Source organism: Limulus polyphemus, unplaced genomic scaffold (assembly GCF_000517525.1).
Source record: "Limulus polyphemus unplaced genomic scaffold, Limulus_polyphemus-2.1.2 Scaffold4755, whole genome shotgun sequence".
In the NCBI taxonomy this organism is placed as follows: domain Eukaryota; kingdom Metazoa; phylum Arthropoda; class Merostomata; order Xiphosura; family Limulidae; genus Limulus; species Limulus polyphemus.
The window spans coordinates 10,593-30,748 of record NW_013670365.1 but is presented as its reverse complement, the minus strand read 5'-3'; the positions used below and the strand labels follow the sequence as shown (position 1 = coordinate 30,748).

General features: G+C 32.0%; 1 protein-coding gene across 4 annotated transcripts in view; it reads left to right on the top strand.

Annotated features, from left to right (window-relative positions):
• LOC106471644 (DNA polymerase nu-like) overlaps window positions 1-16,188 on the top strand; it is a 47,546-nt gene extending 31,358 nt beyond the window's left edge. Inside the window, exons 13-20 of one of the 4 annotated variants that reach the window (XM_022400258.1) lie at window positions 1,188-1,302; window positions 3,038-3,120; window positions 3,796-3,867; window positions 5,933-5,992; window positions 6,748-6,858; window positions 7,663-7,741; window positions 15,258-15,325; window positions 15,894-16,188. In XM_022400258.1, the coding sequence (XP_022255966.1) occupies window positions 1,188-1,302; window positions 3,038-3,120; window positions 3,796-3,867; window positions 5,933-5,992; window positions 6,748-6,858; window positions 7,663-7,741; window positions 15,258-15,325; window positions 15,894-16,021 (716 nt within the window). In that variant the 3' untranslated portion in view covers window positions 16,022-16,188. The remainder of the gene's footprint in view (window positions 1-1,187; window positions 1,303-3,037; window positions 3,121-3,795; window positions 3,868-5,932; window positions 5,993-6,747; window positions 6,859-7,662; window positions 7,742-15,257; window positions 15,326-15,893) is intronic. The other 3 variants (XM_022400259.1, XM_022400260.1, XM_022400261.1) reach the window with 3 other exon arrangements.
• Window positions 16,189-20,156: the final 3,968 nt, after the last annotated feature.

The following is a 20,156-nucleotide window of genomic DNA, read 5'->3' as shown; positions in this document are numbered from 1 at the left end:
CTATATATATATATATATATATATATATAGTACTGTTTCGTTACTGGGCGAAGAGCATACCTGTTCCAAAAGTAGTGCTATACCTCATAGGTGTGCCTTATTTTCTTCTTCTGGTATACCTGTTATTTTACAGAGGTTGTTATCCACTTATTTGAATATTGTCAAGCCTTAACTGGCTCCTCCATCTTTTCAATGTGGGATTCTAACTTTAGGTGAGAAGAGGTAGTACTGTTTCAGAAGTTAACATTTTGTTACACTAAAAATGTCTATATCTCACCCACTTCCCACCCTTCTTCCACACTGATATGCTGGTGTTTTAGTTTGTAACTGCCAATTCTCGAAAGTGAGGATTGTGCTAGAATAGTAGAGGGAGTTACCTGCATTGTTATAGGTGACGCAGTATGATTGGTTTAGGGTAGTCATATGATATGCACATGTTCTGAAATGGTGCAAGAACAAAGGGGTATAATAGATTGGTGTGCTATTAACTAAACATTTTTTTAGCAATGATTATAGAACAAACCAAGATTGAGAGAGCTTTGAGTGATAGTAGGTAAGTACATATTGGAAATACATTTTCAGTGTAGGAAAATGTTAACTTCTAAACTTCTACATATAGTTGCTGTCACAAGGGAAAACATATAGTACTAAAACACACAATTCTCCAGTAATGTCTTCTGTGGGAGAGTTCAGCAGCATGAAAGAGGAATGAGTCTGGACATTGCATAACTAAGAAAAAAAAATTTACTTAGCTTAGCTACATTTCAGACAGGTCTTTCTATATGTTAAATTCTACAAACATGCCAAATATGCATCATCATGAAAAAGTTTGAAATTTTTTATTTTAAACTAAAAGGAGAAAAAACAAAAACAACTGATATGTTTCATATACCACCCTTCTATAAGATTAACTATGTTTACATTAAAATAGTTTTCTTATTTCAAATGTTTATTCAAACAAAACTTAAAAGGTGTCAGTAATTTCTTTTAATTTATCATTCTCTATAAATCTTCACAAACTTCCAATAATTTGAATTGCAATTAGTGATATCTAAGTTTTATATATTTTTGCTCTCTATAGGTTATTAAAAAATGGAACTAAAGTTAGATCAAAGTTTTATTTCCCACTGTCAAACAACAAATTGAACTAAGATGAATGATCTACAAGTTTTACTTCTCCTTCACAGACTTTCAACAAATTGAACTTCGTATATTAGCACATTTTTGTCATGATGAAAAACTTATTAATGCTTTCAGAGGTCCTAATCATTCAGACATTTTTATACAGCTAACTTCTCTTTGGTAAGAGTTTGTCTATTTTTGTTATTGTATTATATTTGTCAGTGGTTGAATGGATTAAAAAAAGTGTAGTTATATCATAATTACAAATTGTAACAATATAACAAGAGCCAAATTATAATAGAGGCTTTATATTTCCACATCTCATGTTACACAACTTGTACTTTATTCAGAACATGTTAAGGAAGCACATTTATTATTCTGTGAAGGAAATGTATGTAAGACATAATTGCTTAAAGTAATCTTTTGCTAGAACATGTCAAATAAAAATTCATCTATGTAGGTAAGGATAGTACATTATTTCCTTTTCTAGCAACTAGCTGCACATACATACATATTTTGCTCTACATTATTAGGTTGTTAGTGTGTGTATTATTAACCCATTTTAGCATAAAAGTATAACCTATATACTTTTATTGCTAAGCAACAACATGACATAAAAGCCATTGTTGGAACGCATTGTTACCAAAGCGCACTGGCTTTTCTATATATTAGAAGTTGTTATATAAAGAACCACTTCTTTTCGATGTGGTTTTTTGCTAGCTTGCCTCATTAAAAATATGAGGTTGTGCATGCACGCATGCTCGTGGATAAGTAATAACCAAGTGCACACTCTCAGGGTCCACTTAGTGTAGGTGCAAAATTTCAGGTTTCTAGATTCTTTTCTCTTTGAGCTATGGCAGTCACATATTCTTTCCTATGTGGTTTTTCGCTATCTTGCCTCCCAAAAAGATGTGCATGTGCGCACACACATAGATGAGTAATAATATCCAGGTGCACACCCTCAGGGTTCACTTAGTATGGATGCAAAATTTCAGGTCTCTAGGTTCTTTCCTCTTGGAGCTATGGTGGTCTCACACATACACACACACAGACCCACAGACAAACAGACATGCCCTTTTATTATTATAGATAACTTAGATCTAGGTTCATAAACACTGATATCTAGTGCATATTAAGGAGTATCTGTTTTCCTGTATGAGATTAAAGACAATTTACAAGTCAAGTTCAAGGAATGTACATTATTTCTTGACTCGTAAGACTGGTTATATGTATGCGAGGCATGGACTCCTAAAGCAACGTATCTCAAGGTCAGGTCATGTGTCAATCTATGAAGAGTAATATACCATTCTCATATGTGAACATATGTAAATTTGTAGTATTCAACAATATGTTTAAAACATTGACTCCTAAAGCAATCTCTTTCTAGAATATGGTATAGACAGTTAATGTTCCAAAGCTAATGACTTTAAGTGTATCTGATCTCTAGGTACTACATAAAGAAATAGGTAAATGGCCTTGTATATTCTATCAGTGCCTTTAAAATAATTGTATAGATAATTATATGAAATATCCATGTTTTAGACAGAGTTATGCTGTATGTAATGGATTTTTGTATAATGTTTTGCCAGTTAAAGTAGTAATATTTTCATTGTAGGTCTTGATATCAATAGAAATAAAAGCAATTGTTGTAGTTTGAACAATTAATAACATAAGAAATATTGTGTAAGTTATGTAGAACTGTAAGTACTTACATTTTAATTAACTTATCTTAAAGTTGTGGAATGTAATGATTACAAACAATAAATATATTGGGCATGATAATTCCTTGAGATAAGTATTAAACAAATTACTTTGATGAATTAATAGAGTTAAATCAGCTGTTTGAATCAGTTTGAATTCTTAATTTTTCTAGATGTCATTAGTTTGTATTCATTTTTCATCAACTGTTTTTAAGGTTGAAGAAACCGTTAGAGTATATCACTTCTGTAGAGAGAGAGAAAACCAAGAGAGTAGTGTATTCTGTGATGTATGGAGTGGGTAGGTTCAGTTAAGAGTATTTCACCAAATAGTTATATATATGAAAGAAAAAAGTGAAAGTGATAAGTCAGTTGTAAATTACTCTTGCTTATCTCAAAATAAAGCTTGAAAAATTCTAAACATTTTCAGTTGTTATATTATGCAACTCTTCTTATAATTTATTTTTTTATGTTTATATTATTAAGTGTTTTTCAGTGATTGTTCAATGTAACTTCATTCTAATCTTTGAACCTTTTGTTTAATAGTAAGATTTTGTTGGAGCCTTAAACATTTGCCTTCCATCCCCAGAACCAAAACTGATTTAATATTACATAGATAACGAAATGTATAATATAAAGGATAACACACTTTTTTGAGGATGAAGTTTTGGCACACTTTGCTTTATCTTTAACAATAGAATAGTGTTTCGATTACATCAGCTGACTAAAAAAAAATGTAAATAGAACATGAGATTACATGTTTATCATAATTTAAAAAAACGTGGCCTACAGTCTTTATGACAACCACATAATAGTAACTTAGGTATTTTATATATAAATATATGTATACAAATATCTTATACCTAGATTCTTAAACACTGGTGAGTGTGTATATATAGAATTTTCAAATATTAATTTCTATTCCATTTGGTTGTTCATAGCATGTCTTTTTATTATTTCTTCCATTATCGTTTAGGAAAAGTAAGATTAGCAAGTTACCTTTCAATACCAGAGAATGAAGCAGGAACTGTAATTGAGAACTTTTTAAGTAAGTTGATTTGTTTGTTTAGAGTTAAATTTACCCAAACAAGAGTTTTGATCCTTCACCAATACCACTTGATTATGGGGCTTAAACATAAGCCTGTTGGATTGAATACATTTAGCAAGGTGAATAGCCATAAAGAGTAGCATTGATAGTGGTAAATGTAAAAGTATTAATAGGTTTTATTCCTTGTAGTTGTAATAGCTTTTATTGATCACGAAAGAGTACTCAAATATAACCTATGTGTTACTTGAAGACATGGTGACTATACCAAAAAAGAAAACGAAAGTTTCAGTAAAGCAATAAAAGTTAAGGATGTATTTGAATTTTATTAGTATATAGGCCATACTTTATGAAAGAAGTATCCTAATGTTTGTGCTTAAAAATAGTAGTGTGCCTGTATTTATAAAATATTTCAAAAGAATTATGAAGTATGAAATTGAATAAGTACATAGCGGAATTTAATGGTATTGTAATATCAAGTGATTTTGACAATTGGATCATTAGAGATTTAATGATTTGTACAATTATAACCTGATCTAGTAAATTTATCAGTTAATTCATATTTTATAATAAGACTATCTTAATTTCATAACATGGGAAAGAACTTCTAACAGTTATACCCATATCTTAACTCTTGATGTACATTGAAGTAAAACATAAGTAAAAAGTTATTCATTAGACTTAAGTAAATAAAAATAGTTAGAAATATATTAAGACAACTGTTACTTTGTAGGTACATGTTATATCAAGGAGCTTAGATTTAAAATTAATGTCTAAATGAATGTTTCAGAAACACCGACTTTTCCAAAGTACATTTTAGAGAATATTTAAAAAAATTATATACAGTGTAGCCCCGTTATACCGCGATTGTTGGGGTCCATAAAATGTCATCACGAAACAAGCGGGGTTGCGCTAAATCAGGATTCAAGAAAATCAATGTTCAAACTAACCCAATGTTGACCTAACATCCTAAAACACCTCTATTTTCGCCCTCTTTGACTAGTTTTTTACGCGTTCACTTTCTGGCAAGTAAATTACCTCTGAATTAAAGAATTTTGCAAATGAATCATTGTTGTTACAGTAGAAATTAAAACACAAATTATTTTTAGTAGGCTTTTTAATAAACAAAACAACAAATAAAAACAATCGAGAATATTAGCAATCATCATTTGCAGTCTATTTCTTAAAAACTGATCAAGTGTTCCTTGCTTAAATGTAGCATGTCTCTGGCTGTGAGTGAAATCTAGAATGCTTCTGAGTTGGAGGATTTTTATGTGGTCCACCTCCTGAGTCTCCAGCCAATGGAGGCTAGCCTCAAGGTGTTCAATGGATTCAGACACTTTTGGTGGTGGTGATGGAGGCTCTTCATTATCCTCTTCTTGTGGCTTGAGAACCGGTACACTTGCCACTGTCGGTGCTATAGTTATGTTACGGACGATCTCAGCATCCGTCAAGTGCTCATATGTTGGGCATTCGTCGTCAATAGAGTGCCACTGGTGTAGCTCTTCTTTGCTCCATTCAGACAGCTTCTTTGCTTCACGCAAATCTTCCTCTGTGAAGCCTTACAAATCTATCTTGTCATCATCATCTTCCGTGGTAGATTGCCATGATGAAAAAGGCTAGCCCCAGACCCTTCTCCCAGCATTTCTCTACACACGACGAGTTGACTGCTGCCCAGGCCTTCCCACCTAAGTGGCAATGTTCAGGCTTTTCAGATAGGCTTCAAGTGTTGTTGAAGGATTTAGTGAAAAAAACGTTTGAAATGCACACAGACTAGTTAAAAAAAAAGAATCAATGTTTTCATGAACAAATTTAAGTAAAAATACTTCATTAAAAAATATGATTTTTTTGTGTGCAAAAGGCTTCTAATGTTTACTATAAGTCTACAAAATATTAAAAGTTATTAGTATGTAAACTATAACGAGGTCGTTCCCAGGGACTGAGCTCGTGTCGAAAGAGTTTATGACCCATCGTGCTATATCCAAATTCACGTTAAATCGGGGGGGGGGGGCATAAAATCGGGGTTTCACTGTATATGTATATATATATATATATTTGTTTTTTGCAGATAGATTTCCTGGTATAAAACAATTTACTAAAAAGTGCATTACAGAATGCAAGAAGACAGGTAAGTTATGAATATTTTGTTTGGCTGTGTTAAATTATACTGTATTTTTGTTCAACCCCTAATTCAGTTTTTGTGTATTATTTATTAGGTTTAAGATTTAAATGTAGAGTGCATAGTGAGCTAGTTAATGATAAATGCTTTTGGCTTTGTTATTATATTTATTTACCTTGTATATTTTTTTTAGCATGATTTACATGCAGTAGCCGTAGAATTCAGTATAATGTAAGGAGCTATAATTGAGCCTGAGAACTCTAAGAATTTGATGAAAAATAACAATTAAATAAAGTTTTCATCATTACTCTATAACTCTTGAGACTTTTATTAAGCTATATGTCCTTCATATTATTCTATGGTAATTAAGTTAAGACACAATTTCCATAATGAGTTTTTGCCCAAGAACCCTTGCATTAAATGTTTCTTAACTTCATTAACCACCTTTTTTTACCTTTGGGTGAATAAATGATTAGTGAGAGACTTATGTAAAATTGAAATATGTCTTGTATTAATTATTGTGATAAACAAAAATATGCATTAATCACAATTATAAATTATAAAAGTGAAAGATATAACTTGTAAAGTTTGAAAATTTTGTAATATCCAATTTCAGGAGAATTGAAAAATTAATGAATGATGTATTAGGCAAATATACATTTGTAATAAAACTTGTGATTTAGTTTTAACATTAGAAGATGTTTTCATTTAAAACGGAAAAAGATAAGATTATCATTAAATAAATATTGTGACTTTTGTTTCAGGGTATGTTTGTAGTCTTCTGAAAAGGAGAAGGGTGCTTCCACACTTAAATTCTATGAATCATGTGTTGCAAATGCAGGCAGAAAGACAGGCCATTAACTTTCTTATTCAAGGTAGCTATAAACATTGGGTGTTAGATTTAAATGAAGACTGCAAGCAAGTTTTTGTTTTCATATCTTTTTGTCATTTTATTAATGTTCTTTTGAAATTGAAGGTAATACGTTTTCATAATATTTGATTGTTCTTTGTTAATATAAGAATTAACAGTGATTTTTCATGCTACTGAGACATGTGAAATGTTAAAACAATGTTTGAAGAGTTCCCAAAAGCTTAAGAAAAATGATAAGTAAATATTTTGAATTTTTCCCATATTTTGATCATGAGGAAACTTGGTTTTCTGTTTTCAAGGAAATGTGTATGAATCAAATAATAAGAATTGCACATGCATAGAGGTACTGTTTTAATTGAAGCATTTCTTTTTTAAGACATTAGATGCTTTCAGGATTTCAAACCATGTAAGTGATATCTTTGTGTAACTTAAATTATCACAAAGTACAAATGATTGGGTAATTATAGTTGCTTAAACATGGTTTTAGCACTGTTGACACATTCTTTAATTTGGAAATATCTTTGCACACAATTGTCTAGGTAAATAGGTAGATACACTTTATATTATTACTTGTAGTTCCACAGTGGCTCAGTAGTAAGTTTGTGTAGTGTAGAAAGCCTGTTGTGTAGCTGTATACTTCAATAAGTGAAATTACTGCTTTTGATAATTGCATGAACTAAGAACTGCAATTTTACTTCTGGTTAGAGATTGAACTTGGGAAACATTCAGAGGCAAGCATTTATTTGATACCCATTTCAGCACTAAAGAACTGTAATGTGCTGTTAATAAAGAGTACTTTTTTCTTTAGGATCAGCAGCAGACATCTGTAAGTCAGCTATGGTTGAAGTTGAGAATGAAATAGCAGCACACACGAATTTACATGCCAGGTAATATACATGTAACAGATAATTTTATGCTGATATAACTTCTAATATACTTACAAGTGATCTTCATGAATCAAATAATCTTATTACAATAGTATTTCTCATAGTGTTTAATATGAGTTAACCCTATGTAGATAAAATAGATAACTTTATACTGGCAATATCTCACTTACTTACAAGCAAAGTAATCTTCCAATCAGACAACTACTGTGATAGCAACTTACATATACTTTTATAATGAGAAAGTTAAAAGAAGTACTCTTTATAAAAACTCTTCAGCCCATCCTTAATCAGGACCAGGTCTTGACTTTAGTAAAATTTGGGTGTTAGTACTCTACAAACACAACACCATACAGAAAACACCACAAACCAGAATTGTCTGGCCACACTTCTACTATCCACAAAAAACACAACCATACTGCTGACACCACACACCAAGCTTGAGCAGATATAATAGCTGTATAGGAGGAGTGCTCCACTGAAGGCACATATGTAGATTGTTTTGGCAATTTGGGCAATATGTTGGCACTCTTTTTCTTATCCTTGCTTCTGCTTTTCCTACTTCTTTTTTTTTAAAGACTGGAAAATATTCATTAGGTGTGACTTCATTCATTTCACTAAAAAAGTCCCTTTGGCCTGAGTGATAGTTTTGGGTCATCCCACATTGGCAATGAATGTGTTAAAGATATATACACACACACACACACACACACACACACATATATATATATATATATATATATATATTGATCAGAGCCACATTGGGCTATCTGCTGTCTTCACTGTGGGGCATCAAACCACAGATTTTAGTAATGTAAGTCTGTCTATTCTGAGAACAACTGTGAACATACATTTTCTTAGATTACCTACAAAAATGGTTTATATCGTCTAAACATTACTACAATACTAGAAACACATATTATATATATATATTCTGCAGTTAACTGCAAACACAGGTCCATAAAGCTAAGTATAATTTTTTCCCAGTCATCATTTTCACTGTGCAGAAAATAGAACATTTGTAAAAAAAGAAATTGATAAAAAATATTTAAGAAAAGTTAAATTTTGAATAATACATTTTTAGCCTAAAGAGTATTGGTGAATTTCAGTTTGTGCAATCATGATAAAAGTTAGCTAATTGAAGTTGATTGCTTTGAATTTCATAATATAATAAACTCTTCCGGCTGTTATTGTAATAACTGTTACTCTCTTAAGGTCAAATACTTTTTCGTCATTTAATTACTAAGGCATATGAAAAGATTAAAAAACTTTATTTCATTCAATTTCAAATGTGAATAAGCTTTTATTTTGTTACAGTTTAAATGTTGAAAGCTGTTAAAATATTAAGAAGCCAATAGGTCTAAACATTGTTACAGATATAAGTTAACTGCAGATGTTTTCTTTTCACATTCCTCTTAATTTGTTCATTGCAGCTCGAAATCAGCAGTATGCAAAATATAACATTTCAGGTTTATCATTTTTCTCTCACAAGTCACTACCTAATAGGCTTTTTATTCAATACCAGAACTCATCAGTTGGACTAGAAAATGAGAGACAAAATGATTCTATGAAATGTTATTTATGTATTCACATAATACATGAAAAGTTACAGTTTAAATTTTGAAAATTGGCAAAATACTAGAAAACAAATATGCTTAGAAATTATTAATAAAACAAGTTAACTGAATTTCAGGTCTATCTTTTGTTTCCCACAAGCCACTATCCATTATCATTTATTCCCATGTTATTTTTGAAGTAGGAGAAAAGCTCTTCTTCCATGCTTTTTTCTTGCCTTACATTTCAGGTAGTAATAACTTCTTATTCTTTCTTTTTTTCAAAAATGATGCCATACATCTGCTATAACTTAACTAACAACTCCTGGCTTGTGCCAAGATATATATATATATTTGATTTCTCAATTTTTACTTGTTCCACCTTCTTCTAGATTTTGCATAAAACTTTCCTGTATTCAAAATAACTGCACAATTTCACAAGCATATGACTGCTTATCATCCTACTCATAGGCCAGTTATTGACTGTTATGTGGCACTTTCTCTACTTGCCCTTTACTTTGATAGTTCTTACCAGATACGATCATATTTTTTCTTGGCATATCATTATTTTTCCCTTTACTTTGCTGTGAAGGGATCAGAACATAAGTCTTTAGTGTGTGGGGATTGGGACCAGAATTTGTTCCGGTCTTCTTGGGATGTTTAAGCCAACAGTTTACAGTTTATTTTATTTTTTGTCCTCCTCCTCCTCCAGAATTTTCACCACAGTTGGAGATTATTTTAGATGTTTGGCTGCTTCCTGTGGTTTTCTGAGTTTTATTTGGAATATCTCTCATTTTTCCTATCCCTTTCTTTGTTTAAATTCAGCAGATATTTGTCTTTCTAGGCAACATCTTTGTACTTTGATTATAGATTGTATATCTGCTGTTTTCTGGAGTTGGAAATAATATGTTTCTGCTTCTCACCAATTTACTTCTGTTGTTACCTCCTCTCAAGCCAGTCAAGGTTCTTTATTATTTTTGGGCTATTATGGTTGTCAATCTCTCCCTTTTAGCTTCTTGATGTTGGTTTTATAGCACTGAGTTAAATTCATTGTTTCAGTTCTCCTTTTTGTATGTTCTGTTGTTGTTAACTCAACATTCTATTTCCTGATGGACCTTTTTTATTGATTATGATTGTGAATTTGTGGCTTCTTCAATTACATATCTTGCAGGAGGAAAATTTGTCTCGGTGGAGAAGGGTAATTGTAAATGATCCGTGAACTCTGGAGGTTTTAGGCTTCAGTATTTGACTGATGTGGGAGGTTGCCCCACATCAAGAAAACTAGGGATTGGATCTATTCAGGTTAACTGTGTTTTTAACTATTTCTCATTTCAGATCAGTATTTCTCCTAACTGTCTTATTTAGAGAAGAAATGTTGGATGTCAATGGTTTTCATAACTGATGCTTTTTTCATGTTCCAATACATTTTCAGTTTCATCACTTCCTAATTTTGTCTTCCATGTTTTGAACCATTCAATTTGGTCTTACACACAGTTTGTTTCACATACGTTCACAAGAGTGGTTATATCCATGGTGTTATTCCTTCCTAAGCAAGGTTTTAGTTTTTATCACTTTCTTTAGAATTGGTTATTATCTTTTTTCTGGGTGCTTAATAGTTGCAAAAGATATATATATATATTGGCTTCACACTGTGTTACAGATGGAATGGTCTCATCATCCATCTGTGTACCATCTTTTAGTTCTGTTGCAACTCAGCTATTCCACAACTGATGTTTTTCGCCATGGTGTGGAAACATGTTACATCTATGATAGCCACCTGTTCCAGATTATGCAACTCTCAGCTGGGTGTCTTTGCTAAAGATTGGTAAGGTTTCTGTGTGTATGCTTCTTTTCTGATCAGATTCCTGTTATTATATGTGTTGTAACAGATATGCTTTCATGTCATGCAAGGTTATACTGGTGGCTCCTTTTTGGCCACTTCAACCATAGTTTTTTTTTGAGATAGGCAGTGCACCCTTTATTTCCTCTGCCCAACTGTAAAAATTTCTTGCACATTCCCAGAATGTCATTATTCTATCACAACATGTTAAGGATATTTCTTCACTCATGGTCTCTTCAAGCTATTAGTGGATCAGTAAGGTTTTGTTTTCTAACTGCAGGAAATCTTCCCTAGTTATCTGTTATTATGAGAGAGGACTTACCTTCAGCAGGAGAGGCTCGAGGAGCTTGGTTCTTTGTTTCTATTCACTCCTTTAGTTTGTGACTTTTATTACCTCTCCCTTTGGAGAGTTGAACTCTCAGTTTTTGCTCTGTAAGCTATCAGCCTAGCATGGCTTGGTAGTTAGGGTACTTGACTTTCAATCTGCTGTTCGTAAGTTTGTATCCCATCATCAAATGTGCTTGCCCTTTCAGCTGTAGGGGCATTATATGTTATGGTTAATCCCACTTTTCATGGGTAAAAGAGTAATCCCCAAGAGTTGGCATGGGTGGTGTTGATTAGCTGCTTTCACTGTAGTCTATCACTTCTAAATTGTGGATGGCTAGTGCAGATAGCACTCCAGTAGTTTTGCACAAAATTACAAAACAAACAAACTGTAAGCTTTCTGGGAAACCTTGAGCTATATCTTTACATTCAGAGGCTAAGCTTGGCCATTATATTATTTTGCTAATAGAAATGTTTAAATAATTTTGTATCATATATGCCCTCTTGGGTGATATCCTCTGTGGGCTGTGACCTGCTTCAGGTTCTTGATGCATTCTGCATTTGCTGATCTGAGTTACATTCTATTAACATTCATCACACCTCTTTTTTTCTACTTGTGGGTCATTGTATTTCTAAACAAATTAATATTTTCTTCCCAAGACTTTATTTGCATTGGTGGGTCAAAGTGGATACTCTCCCTTCATCTTCTGCTCAGATATGATAATTTTGATTTGTACAATGTTATGTTCTGTTCAGGTAGTTCTATGCACATTGCTCTTACAAAGTTCTTTTAACCATTTGCATCCAGTCTAAGCTCTTTCACAATGTCATGACCTTTTACAATACTACATTCAAAATTTAATTAAGCAACTTTATTATCAATGCATGCCAATGAACTTTGTATGAAAATGTAGCTTATAATTTAAATTTGCATGTTATCTAATTTCCAAAGGAAATATTTATAAGATTCTCAATCTTCATTTTTCTATGTTAAATGATGCATCTGAGCTCTGATTTCTCCTTCTCAGAATTTTATACTATCAAAAACAGACTGCTGCAATTTTCTTCTAGTTAGAAACACAAGCTGTACATTACTACAAGCAAGAATCTAAAATTTGAACCTCCTACATTCTTGATTTGCTGAGATATCAATAAATTTGTCAAACCCACCAGAAGAAATTCCCCCTCTCTCTCTGACTTTCAGGATTGTTTATTAATTAACTTTACATGGCTGATGGACATTTTATAACTAATAGAAGGAGTACATTCTGCTCTACATAAATCTTACAAGTAATTGTTTGGTTTTCCTAGCATTAACCATTGCTCAACAAAATTGCTTGGTTTGTGGTGCTCATATGTCGTTGCTCTGAATGCTAAAGGACTTTTTTAAACCCATGTATAGCTTACGTAGAAAGCCAGATAAATTAGCTTTGGGACATTCTATTCCAGTGACTGATATATTTTTTGTGTTCTAAAAGTCTATATTTAAAAGATACATGAATTGTTATTTGGACAAATTTGAGACTCAAGAAGGCCAACAGAAGAATACTTATTTGAGTGCAAACTACTTGAGTAAGCAGTGAGTACTATATATCCTTGTTTTTTTTATGTATATTTTTTAACAAGAAACTACGATTAGAAAATTGTAAGCTTTGATTGACGAAACTTCAGTGAAATAAAATGTCTAAAATAACACTATCTCTGGGCATGTATAAAATGATACTACAAATTATACAATCACATGAAAAAGCTAATGGGCTTCCATTTTTATTTATTGCTTTTAAATCTTGGATTAATACTCCAATGTATAAGGTGTAGCAATATAACCATAAAATAAGATATGAAAAGTTTAAAAGTTAAAGCTGTTAAGATAAGTAATTTGTATCTTTCTGCTGCAGTCAGTGTGCAGAGGAAAAAATGTTATTTTAATTTTATTTCATATTTTTTCCCCTTTTTTATTTTACTGTACTTTGATGATCTTACTACAGTAAATACTAGGGTAGAGAAAATAAGAGCTAAAATATAGAGTTTTACCAAAAAATCTTTTGACATTCATTAATGAAAAGAAGTGTTTTTATTCTTAGCATCTAAATCATCTTTCACCTAGGCTGACTTAATAAAGGCTTTTGAAATTCACAGACAAATACTTTATTAAACAAAAATCTGATTTTTTGTATACAACAAACTTGTAATGTGTACTAAAAAACTTGCCAAATTTCATGAGATACAATTAGTAGATTCAGAATTATAACAAACATTATTATGTATGCTTCAGATATATGGGGATGGTCAATTTGACTGAGCATGTGAACAGAGGGTTGATGAAATTGCAAATGTCTACTTATTCCATACCTGGATTTTTTATCTTCTGTATTATTGGCCACAGTGATACATTTCTATCTTAAATTCACCAGTCAAGATTACTTTAGTCTATCCAACTGTAAGATGGGTATCAGCTGATAGCTAATCTGCAATGGACTGGCATCCCATACAGGAGGAATGTGTAACCATTCTCATTCACTGAGATGGGATTTAAGCACTGGTTTGTATGTTCCATCTAGCCATGGGATGGATGTGACCATATACCATGACCATTATGGGTTGTATAGGGTGTTCCTTCACAATGAAGGCCATATACCACCTAGTATATTATTTTGAGACCAACAATGCACATGTATCTTGAGGGTAAATTATGGGTTGTCTCAGCCACTTTATTCTAGCTGCTCATTCAAATGCTGGCAGTACTGCAGTTTTCCTTCTCTAGAAGTAATAGGTTCTTCCTTTTCCATTTTCTCCTCCTTTTTTGCTTGGATGTTCTAGTTTGAGGATGTAGTAGATGTATAGTATTGTATTTGAAATCAACATTTTAGAATTGATATGAAATTCATAAGATACTATGATTGATTCTTCCCACAATGTTGGGTTGAGAAAATGTGTCAATATATGTTAAGGAACTACCAATGTAAAGGCTAGGTAGAGAGCAAAGGTAGCTCCTTGTCATAGGTGGTGATTGAGCTAGACATTTGAGCTCAGCAGTTAGCTTGAAGACTTATACTGCTAAAATTCAGGGTTTGGTCCCTATGGTGGGCACAGCACAGAGAAACCATTTTACAGTTTTGTGCTTAACAGCTAAGACACCTAGATGACAGAGGGCCATAATCATTTGATGAAACATATTTATTTTTAATGAGGTATGTTTGTCAAAACCAGATCTATTACATCTGTATCTAAATTTCTAAAAATAGCTGTAACTTTATATATCCTTCAGTTTATATAAACCTTAAATTGTTTATTTCTTAACTTGTGTTTAATTGTTTAAGGATTGTCAAAATAGCATATATGCAACAACCATATTGAAGTTTTCCTTAATATTTTGTCATGTATTTCATTTGTACACATAAGTGATTTGAGTATTATTTAAGTTTTAATTCTTTTAAGTTATATTATTGTTTAATGTCAATTATAGCCTTTTATTCAGTATTGGGCATTGAAATGAAATCACTGAATATGTATAGAAGTTTGATAATTGTTGTATAAGAACAGTCTAAACTTTATTTTAGAATAAATAGTACTCAGAGTCGTTAATGTTATTATGTAAATTCATTTAAATTTTGTGTTGCTATAAACTTCAGGCACAAAATAAGATTTTGAAAACCAAAATATAACTATAAGAACACTAGTTTGTTTTTTAATGTTTTCATACTTTGGATTTAAATTACAAATAAGCTTGCAGCTCTTTTTTTTTCTTCTTCTTGATTTGAGTTTCATCTACAAATAGTCCCTTATTGCTGTATTTGTCCAGGTTGTTGGTACAACTACATGATGAACTATTGTGGGAAGTGCCTGATATTGAACTGGAAGCTACAAAATGTGAGTTGGAGGTTTATTTTAGGTGCTCTATATTTACATGTATAATTTTTTCTTCTTCCAGCTCTCAGGATATCATTCACAATTGTGAAGTAAATAGCTTATGGGAAATAAAAGTAGAGACTTAATAATATAATTTGTTTCTATGTGCATCATACATTTTAGAAATGCAAATGCTGCCATGCAACCTAAACTGAAGTTGGTTTTCTTTGGAAATTGCATTAGAGTAATTTTGTTTAGCTTATAAAATCAAAGGTTTCTACTTCAAATTATACTTCTTAGAAAATTGAGAGATTTCAAGTTGTACTTTTCTATAAAGAATAATAAAATGTACATTACAGAAACCAAACTTTTATATTGGCATATAGTACTATTAAAGATTAACAGAGGGCATGGTATATACACACTAAAGATGGAAAATATTTTGTTGCATTGACAGCTGAATAAATACATAGCTACCAACTCCATTCTCTGAACTTGAACTGTCCTGGAGTTCTGTAATGATGTATAACTAATGATGACTTATTTATAACTGTAGAGGATTGTTGTAGCTTTAGCTTAATATTTACAGGCTTAGTGAAGAAAGTGATGGAAGATACAGGTAGACTTCTGAACCAGCAGGTAATACTAGAAGTTCCTATTACAGTCTCATTGAGTGTTGGGAAGACATGGGGTGGAATGACTTCTCTTCCTCCATGAATTGATATTTGTTGTGTAACAAGAAAGATACTTATTGCTTGTTTTATTTTGAAAAGTAATTCAATACAGTGAAATATATTAAAAAATACAGTTAAACATTTTGAAATTTGTTAAGCATTGACAATAAGATTTTCTAACATTAATTTTTTTAGATTCTCTGATAATTATCTACATGTATATATAAATAAATAATTCAATAAATATATATACAAAGGGTGGTGCAAAATTATCTTTCTATTTTAAAATTTAATAATTAAATAACTAAGGAAAAACAACCATGCAGTTCTCAATATCTTGTAGCCCAACTCAAAGTTTTTGTCATTTTTGTAGACTTCTACTTGTGCACCAGTAACGGTTCTCAGCACGTATAACTAATATTCGATTTTAGTCCATGTTTACTGCAACATGCCCACAGTTACAGTGGTAATGACATCTGTTATTCTGGTCTTTAGCTCCGTGATGTTTAATATAGGTGTGCGATACATGATGTCTTAAGATGCCTCCAAGGAAAAAATCTAGTGGAATGATGTCTGAGGCCATAGAATTGGCCCAGCCCAACCAATCTATCACATTGAGCCTTTTCTTTAACAGTTGTCATTTTACAGGATAACACTACTCACTGGAGTAAAAAAAAACATGACAATAAAAACTGTTTGAGTTGGACTACAAGCTATTGAAAATTGCTTGGTTTTATTTCCTTAGTTATTAAATTTTAAAATAGAAAAGATAATTTTGGGCCACCCTGTATATGTATATACATTTGTGTGGTAAATGCAACTGGGTAAATACTAATGTTGTATTTAGATCATCATTATAAACAAATTTAACATGTTATATAACAAGTGTTCTTTCATCCTTACAGGCTATCTTAACACATTAAGGATGGGTTACGAATTTACTCGTGTTTTGTGCAGAGCATCTTTGTGTGCCATTTATTAACATGTTTAGTTTGAAAGGAGTTGAACGTGTTTTATTTTGTTCATAACTATATTTTTTTATTGTTTATTTGAAATGTACAGAGTATGTACATGAAGACACCTAATAAATTTTTAAAATGTGGTATCTTGTAAAACATTTTCCTATACGGAGTGGAACCGCACAATACTTACATATGTATCGCATTTCACTTCTTTTCCCATGGGCAGTACAAACTCTGCAGGCTCTGGCAGGAAATTTTTTTCTTCCTGTAGATGAAATTAACACAGGAATATGTTGCTTCATGTCACCAGACAGTCGTCCTGGAGGATCCTTATGTGGGGCTCTCCTTTTACCTAGTATACGTGGTGCCACAATCCAAGATTGGGAGCAAGAACTGGAAAAATAGTCTCCTCCAAATTTTTCCCCCCACCATATAAATCTCCATGTTGTAAATATAACCTGTGTCACTCTCACACACCATTCTCACCAGCAGGCCATATTTTACAATTTTTGCAGGGTTTTTTGTTCAGAATATTAGATGTCCTCACCATGGAATCATGCCCTCATCCAATGACAAACTGTTGCTTTGGTTTGTATACTGTCATGAATTTATTGAGGAAATAATCCAGTACTGGTTGAAAAGCCGGCCTGAAGACTCATCCATTTTCTGGTTATCATTGAAATGATGCCAAAATGCCCAAATTTGTTTTAGCTTATTGTCTGCGAAAATATAGGGCTAATCAACAGAGGATCTATTGACCAATAATCTTTCCAGTTATATTTCCTTGTCTGTCCCATAAGTAGAATAAGGCCTAGGAATTTCCTCATGTCTGTAGGTGTAACTTCAGACCATTAAAGTCCTTTAGATAACATTCTCTTTTTAAACAAGTCATCACCAAACATTAAACTTGTCAGGCAGCAATACTTTTGGGTTTGGATAGAGTTATAGGACCCCTGGATTTCCTTCAAACATTTTTAAGTCCAGTGGAATATCTATTTCTGACCAATTATCATTATCACAACAGGAAAACAAAATTACTAACAGGAACATTTGTAGACTCATCATCACTTTCTGATTCAGAATCAGTTGAGAGCACAATTTTACGTATCTTTGTACGTATAACAATGTCACTGTAGCTAGTCACTGTCAGAATGATAAACACATCTACATCAGAATCTTCACCTTCACTTGGAAGATCTGACAAATTATCATCAAATAGTTCAGTAATTATATCATCTTCATTCAACACGTTACGTTTTCTGCGAGAAGCTATTTATAAAAATATGGGTATTGTAAGCAAAAATCAGAAAAATAATAACTATGCGGAACAAAATAGAATGCGTCGGACTCCTTCCGAACGTAACGTTTTAATACATGGCACAAAAAGACACTCTGCACGAAACACGAGTAACCTCGTGACCTGTCCGCAATGTGTTAATATAATTTTTTAAATTTTATATGTCAGTTAAATGTCCATAATAATTTTTTGATGTTAGAACAGTGTAAACAAAACCATGATAAATATATATTTTTCTTGAATAAAATCTCTTGTACCTGACTTAGTATATTCAAGTGAAATATAGTTATAAACATATCTGTACTCCATAGCTATATAATAGTGAAGGTGTGAACAATAAAAATGTTATTCATGTTTGTTTTACATGCACAAGTAACATCTATATTCTAAAAAAAGTAAACAGGATTTTAATACTGTTTTTTATAACTAGAATTACAAAAACATTTAGATGGCACAGCTACTGGAAAGAAATGGGATATTTTTATCATAATTTTTTGCTAAATAATGAGAATAAAATAAATTTGAGATATTAGCAACTGTCTGAAAAAAAAGATACATTCAGTATGTGTCCATCTTAAGGTAAAACAAGGCCCGAGCATATACCAGTGGCTAGTATGCCGGACTGTGGGTCGTGTCCTGTTACTGGCAAAAAATAATGGCATGTATGTTGGTATGATAAGAGTAACCCAAGAGGTGGCGGTGTGTGCTGGTCATTAATTGTCTTCTCTTTATCAATTCAAAATTAGGAAGAGCTAGCGCAGTAGTTTTGAGAAGCTTTGCGCAAGTATTCTAAAAAGAAAAAACATATTAAATATTGAAAAACATTTCTTTTTTCAATGTAAATGAAGTGTACCAAATATGTCGTGGTCAAGATAAATCTTTAAAAACATTTGTTAAATTTAAGATTGGTTGATTGGTAATCACCACTGTAATCTTCGGAGAAAAATTTACTTACAATATTTGTATGTGATTATTAATGACCATTTTTGGTGTGGATTCGATTTTTTTTACGAGTGTTAGTTTACATCAGGAGTACTTGCATCCTTATACACTGTGTAAAATTCAACTTGAAAATTCGAGATATTTGCAGGATACTTGAATTTTATACTTAATACTATCGATAAATAAACTTGTAATGTTATTGTACGACCTAACGTCAAACTTTTTTTAAAAACTTTGATAAGTTTTTAATATTCTGTTGTAGAAAATGGTTAGTAAAGTATATTTACATTCCCCTTTTGTTGTTACTTCTTGTTTCTTACAGCAATTGTAGCGACTTGATCACCGAGCTTTGCAGCTCTTTGTCTTCGAGTGAATAATGCGCATGCGCGGTTTTTCTTGGGAAAACATTCTAACTACGCATGCTCATGCAGCAGGTTCTCGGTCAGAAAGTGTATAGGTCGTACATACAAACAAGCAGAATAATAGTATAGATTTTCAGTGGATATGCTCTATTGGAACCTTACTTAACATAAACTGTAAGGCAATCCGTTAAGAAATACACGAGATATAAAATCTTCTATTTTGATTTAATTTTTTCCTGTTTTTTTCTTTGCAGCAGCGAAAATACAGAAACTGTATTTCGTAGAAAAACATACTTGTGTGGATTTTTTTCCAAATTTGATACACAGACAGATTTCTAACATCTACAATTAAATGTCAAATTTGGTCTAAACCTAAGCTACGTGTGCAAAGTTATCCTACAAAATCTGCTCAAATTTGACTAAACTTTATGCGCACGCCTACGCAAAAAGTCACGTGAGCTATCAGGCTAAAATTTTTACTACAGCTTCATTTATAACTAAAAGTGAATGTTTTTAGTTTTGTTTTTTCTTGTCTTTGGGATTATAGCAGCAAAACCATAGGTTGAAAGGACGTGCAGATACGTAAGTATTGGTTAGGCCAAAAACTTTGGCTTA